The 6,021-nt window shown below is 39.0% G+C and overlaps 1 protein-coding gene across 3 annotated transcripts in view; it reads right to left on the bottom strand.

Annotated features, from left to right (window-relative positions):
* Window positions 1-6,021, bottom strand: part of LOC106875285 (endonuclease/exonuclease/phosphatase family domain-containing protein 1) — an 84,708-nt gene that overhangs the window by 21,284 nt on the left and 57,403 nt on the right. For all 3 annotated transcript variants that reach the window (XM_052968280.1, XM_052968275.1, XM_052968279.1), the window contains exon 3: window positions 2,336-2,387. In XM_052968280.1, coding sequence (XP_052824240.1) covers window positions 2,336-2,387 — 52 coding nt within the window. The remainder of the gene's footprint in view (window positions 1-2,335; window positions 2,388-6,021) is intronic.

Consider the following 6,021-nt stretch of genomic DNA (forward strand, 5'->3'; position numbering starts at 1 on the left):
GAGAGAGAGAGAGAGAGAGAGAGGGAAAGAGAGAGAGAGAGAGAGAGAGAGAGAGAGAGGGAAAGAGAGGGAAAGAGAGAGAGAGAGAATGAGAGAAACATTAAAACATCAGATGTCAAACAAGTCAGAACTGAATCAGCAACACCAAATAGGTGGCATCAAAATGGCAGTGTCTAAACATCCCATATCTGTTGCTGAAGCAAAGAAGACAGAAGTTCAAGGATCCTTTGTTCCTTTTGGAAATTTACGCTTTTTTTTCTCTCCATGCAAAAGGCAGATAACATGAAGTTTGTGAAGGAAATAATTGCATGATTGTAGTGAGACATGTGAGTGATTTGTGAAGGCTGGAGAAAATGGAGTAAGCATGATTTACTGAATGTATAATATTAACCTACATTAATGACAGAGCATAAATGTGTTGGAAAAGCAGCTGGGCATTAATGCCACCAGCCAATGTATTCAGGGAAGATAGCACTGGTATGGATCAGCTCTTAAATGTGGTATTCCAGTACGGCTTTCAAAGTGCTGGTTAAACGAACTGAAGAACATGAAATGAGAATGGACAATTTAATGCTAGGTGAATAACTTGTGGAGAATGTCTTTGAGTGAGAAAGCCATAAGAAGAAATGATGATTCCACAACTCAGAATATTAGGCCAGAGTGAAATTAGGTTCTATGGAAGATCCTTTCAACTCAAGCTATCAAGGAAAAATGGATATAACAACATTAATATGTTAATGATGATTAAATAATTATATGTCTTGCAAACAACTCACACATGCAAGTGCTACCAGTCGAGAACTCTGCATACAGGAAGCCAGCAAGTGTATGGGGTCATCAGGAGAGAATGCGCGCCGTTTCGGGGCCTACCTCTCGACGGCATCAATGCGCACTGGCCCCCCCTCACTGATATGAGGCCCCTCTTGCTAGATCAACTGGTTATTAAAAATAAAGCTCAATATTTCTCTAGCCATCGCTCATCGTCTCTTTTTAACCAAATCCAGTGGCTAGCCTTCTCCACTGTAGTTTGGATATCACTCATGGAGGTATTTACCTTACGATGAGTTAGGCCGAACGATAACAGCAGTCGTCTCACACTGTGTCCTACAAATCCTCTACATCTAACTTCGATTGGAAAATGCTCCGCTTTCCAGCCTGCGTCTTCACATTTCTCGAGGAGTTTTACATAACGGTCAATCTTTCGAGCCAGCGCGGCATCCATATTATCTTCATGAGGAACCGTTAACTCGACTAGATTTACAACATTATTGATTTCAAATTTTGGTACAAGGCCTGTAAGTTCGACCCCAGTGATAAACTGGTACTTATTTTATCAACTCCGAAAGGATGAAAAGCAAAGTCAACCTCAGTAGAATTTGAACTTAGAATGTAAAGCTGGACGAAATGCCACTAAGCACTTTTCCCACACGTGTTAACGATTCTGCCAGCTTGCCACCTTTATAATTTAACATTATCACAATAAGAAAGGGCTGACCTTTAGACTCCATGAATAATTAAGATATTTAATCTGATTATCTCTACCACAAGTATATGTGGATTTGTACATATGTACATATATTATAGTGCAAATGCAGGTTGTATATAGTCTACAGGGTATCCACAAAGTCTGAGTACATGTGGATTAACACATACTTTAAGAAATTATTATTTCTTATATTTAATTATTTATGTTATGATTTTATTTACTCCATGTACCCAGACCTTGTGGACACACACATGTATGCATATACACACATACATACAAGTACACATACATGCATATACAAACACACACATACACACATGAATATACACATATGCATTCACACACACACACATGCATATATACATGTATACACAAACACATTAAGAACTTCACACAGCTTCTGTCATGAAATGTGTTTAGTCATCCTGGAGCTATAGTTGAAGACACTTGTCTAAGATGACCCTGAAACCACAGAGTTGCAGAGCAAACTTCTTAACCACACAGCCATGCATGATATGGCTATGAGTTCAAGCTTTACTAAAATCATTTTACTGTACTTTTTTTTTGGACAAGGTATATAACCCTGCTTCTTTCAGATAGTTTTACTGACCAGCAGATTCCACACTTGCTTTACAGTTCAGTATTTACAGAAAGAAAAAAAAAATTTATGCCAATAAAAGCCAACTTTCTTATGCTAGTCTGAAAATATGGACATAAAAAAAGCCCCAAAGTCTATTAACCTATAGCATTCATTCGATAAAAAATACATATAATAACGAAGATAAGCATAAATAAATTAATAAAATGTGCATTTAGAAATTAATTTATGGAGAAAAATATTTCAGATACCTTTTTAAGAGCTTGCATGTCTGTGATTTCTTGAAAAGCAAGAAGTCCTAACCTAAAATGTAAGAAAGAATGTTTATCAGTAAATAAACAGTATTAAGTTTTGTTGAAGAAAAAGAAGAAGGAGGAGGAGGAGGAGAAGAAGGACGAGAAGAAGAAGAAAGAGAAGAAGAGGAAAAAGAAGGAGGAGGAGAAGAAGAAGAAGAAGAAGAAGAAGGAAGAGAAGAAGAAGAAGAAGAAAAATCATTGTTGTCATCGTCATCGTTATCATCATCATCATTTAACGCCCGTTTTCCATGCAGGCATGGGTTGCATAGACCGATAGGAGCCAGCAAGCTGAAAAGCTGTATCAGTTTCCATTTGCCTATTTTGGCAAGGTTTCTACAGCTGGATGCCCTTTCTAATGCCAACCACTTTACAGAGTATACTGGATGCTTTTTATGTGACACCAGCATGAGTGGTATCAGCACAGATGCTTTTTACATGGCACCAACACAGGTGCTCTTTATGTAACACCAGTACAGGTGCTTTTTACATGGCACCAGTATGGGTGCTTTTAACAATGGCACCAGCACAGGTAATTTTTAAGTGGCACCAGCATGTAAAACAATTTTTATAAAACAATTCAAAAGAAATATTTTAATATCTGAAATGAGTTGCTAGTAAGATAATTTTTCAGACTGTTGGTTGCATTTTAAGAGATCATTATCATCATCATTGTCGTTTAACGTCCGCTTTCCATACTAGCATGGGTTGGACAATTTAACTGAGGACTGGTGGACCAGGAGGCGACACCAGGCTCCAATCTGATTTGGCAGAGTTTCTACAGCTGGATGCCTTTCCTAACGCCAACCACTCTGAGAGTGTAGTGGGTGCTTTTATGTGTCACCGGCACAAGGGCCAGTCAGGCGGTACTGGCGACGGCCACGCTCGAAATGGTGTATTTTACGTGCCACTTGCACAGGAGCCAGTTTGGCGGCACTGGCAACAATCTCTCTCGAATGTCTTTACACGTGCCATCCGACACAAGTGTCAGGAAGGCGATGCTGGGCACAGGTGCCATGACGATTTCGCTTGCCTCAACAGGTCTTCACAAGCCGAGTTTCGTGTCCAATGAAGGAGACGACGTTGGCATGGGTGCCAGTTGTCGAATTAAATTCGATTTCGATTTCACTTGCCTCAACAGGTCTTATATTTGAATATTTCAAGTGAAAGAAACCTGCAGTGGGAATGGAAGTTAAACTGCAAAAGAAGAAAAAGGAAGAAGTAGTGAAGGTTGATTTCAAGATGCTGATGAGAAGAGACAGCAACAAGTAGTGAGATGCTGCGCTGGAGAACAACTATACAAATATGGAAAACTGAATGTAAAATGATGATGATGATGATAATAAAGATTATGAATATGATGAGCTACATTAAAAAATAATCCAGAAAGAGACTGATAGTAGTCTGAAAAAACTGTAATCTTATTAAATTAATTACAAAAAACAAAACAAAACAAAAAGCTGTTCTTTCTAAAGGTAGACTGTTTAAATAGTTTTTGGCTCTTCCCATTTTCAAAATTTCAAAGAGATTACATTTATAGATATATATACATATTCTAACTGCAGGTGTCACTCAGAACAGAGTATGGTTTGGTAGTATGTACCTTGCTTTCACTAATTTCCTTTCTAGGTGCCTGTGTAGTTTCAAGCAGACAGAGACACTTGCTCAACCCTCCCACTCCTGATCCAACGAAATATTCTGGATGTGGGCTGGTCCTCATTTTCAGCTGACTAGATTGGGGAAGCATAAAACAAAGTACCTTGCTCAAGGACACAATGTGTTGCTTGGTTCAGGAACTGAAACCAGGACTTCATGACTGGGAGCCCAACACCACAACCACGAGAGAACATGCTTTCCCAGAAACACATAGATCTCCCCCCCCTCTCTCACTCTCTCTCTCTCTCTATATATATATATATATACATATATATATACATACATACATAATCTGTTTTATTCATTAGACTGCAGGGGTACTGCTAAGAGTAATTTTTTGTCAAATGACTCAACCCTAGTACTTATCCTCTTAAGCTTTGCATTTATTCTCTTGGTCTGTTTTGCCGAACCACTAAGTTATGGTGGACATAGACACACTAACACTGGTTCTCAAGTAGTGGTGGGGGATAAACATAGACACAAAGTCACACACACAGATACATATAATGGGCTTCTTTCAATTTCCATCAACCAAATCCACTTACAAGGCTTTGGTTGCTCCGAGGCTATAATAGAAGACACTTGCCCAAAGTACCATGCAGTGGCCCGTGGGCAGGTGCCATACCCTTCCCTGCCACTGTTAAGTGGATTACTGAAACTTCGGTTATCATGACTAGATTTGGGGTGAATACTGGAGTGGCTTCCCAGTGCCTTCTCCAGGGAAGTGGGATTTGAAATTAGAATGAAGAGCTGGAAGATATACCATAAAGAATCTCTATCAATGTACCAACGATTCTGCCACTGTTACACACAAAGCAATGGGAATTGAAGTGTTTTGCTTAAGAACTCTGGTATTCGAGTACTATTTTTCCCACCTTATTTCGCATTTATGTGCTTACTCCAGTATATACATACATACATACATACATACATACATATATATATATATATATATATATATATATATATATATATATATATATATATATATATATATATATATATATATATATACATATATACATATATATCTCCAGAGGTCTCTGTCTTTCATCATTGCCTCTGTGAGGCCCAACATTCGATGGTCATGCTTGACCACTCCATCCCATGTCTTCTTGGGTCTACCTCTACTCCGGATTCCTTCAAATGTTTAGGAGTGGCACTTCTTCACACATCTCTCCTCATCCATCCGTAGTACATGACCATACCAGCGCAAACGTTTCTCTTGCACACCACACCCTATGCTTCTTATGTCCAACATTTCTCTCAGGGCGCTCACACTCTGTCGTGTGAGCACAATGACATTTAACATCCAGCAAATCATGCTAGCTTCATTTCTTTCAAGCCTACGCATGTCCTCCACAGTCACGGCCCATGTTTCACTGCCGTGAAGCATGGCAGTTTGCACACATGCATCGTACAATCTACCTTTCACTCTGGGCGAGAGGCCTTTGTCACCAGTAGGTGTAGAAGCTTTCTAAACTTTGCCCAGGCTATTCTTATTCTAGTGGTAACACTCTCTGAGCATCCACCCCCACCACTAACTTGGTCACCTAGGAAGCAGAAGTTATTGACTACTTCTAGTTTCTCCCCATGGAGTGTGATGGAATCTGTTTTCTGAGCATCTGTAGTGTAATTCCAATATAAAGGGGGAACCAGGTTGTTTTCAAAGTTATGAAAAGAAATGATCAACAAAATGATAATACAAGGAAACTTACTAACATGACTGTCAATGGGCATTACCTATGCTAACGAAAAAACGCAAGTGAGAATGCATCCAAAACATTACTCTAAGGTGCTTAAGATAGTATACTCACAGAAATATTATAGAGAACCCCACCTGTTGTCTACAATGGGACAGGTTATGTCCAGTAATCTCCACAATTAGTCAATTATATTTGAACCGAGGGCATAAGTTAAATGTGATGACTGGCAGTCATCACATTCTGTTAAAATATCTTATTGATGTGTTTGATTTCTTTTTTTCT

This window comes from Octopus bimaculoides, chromosome 1, assembly GCF_001194135.2.
Source record: "Octopus bimaculoides isolate UCB-OBI-ISO-001 chromosome 1, ASM119413v2, whole genome shotgun sequence".
In the NCBI taxonomy this organism is placed as follows: domain Eukaryota; kingdom Metazoa; phylum Mollusca; class Cephalopoda; order Octopoda; family Octopodidae; genus Octopus; species Octopus bimaculoides.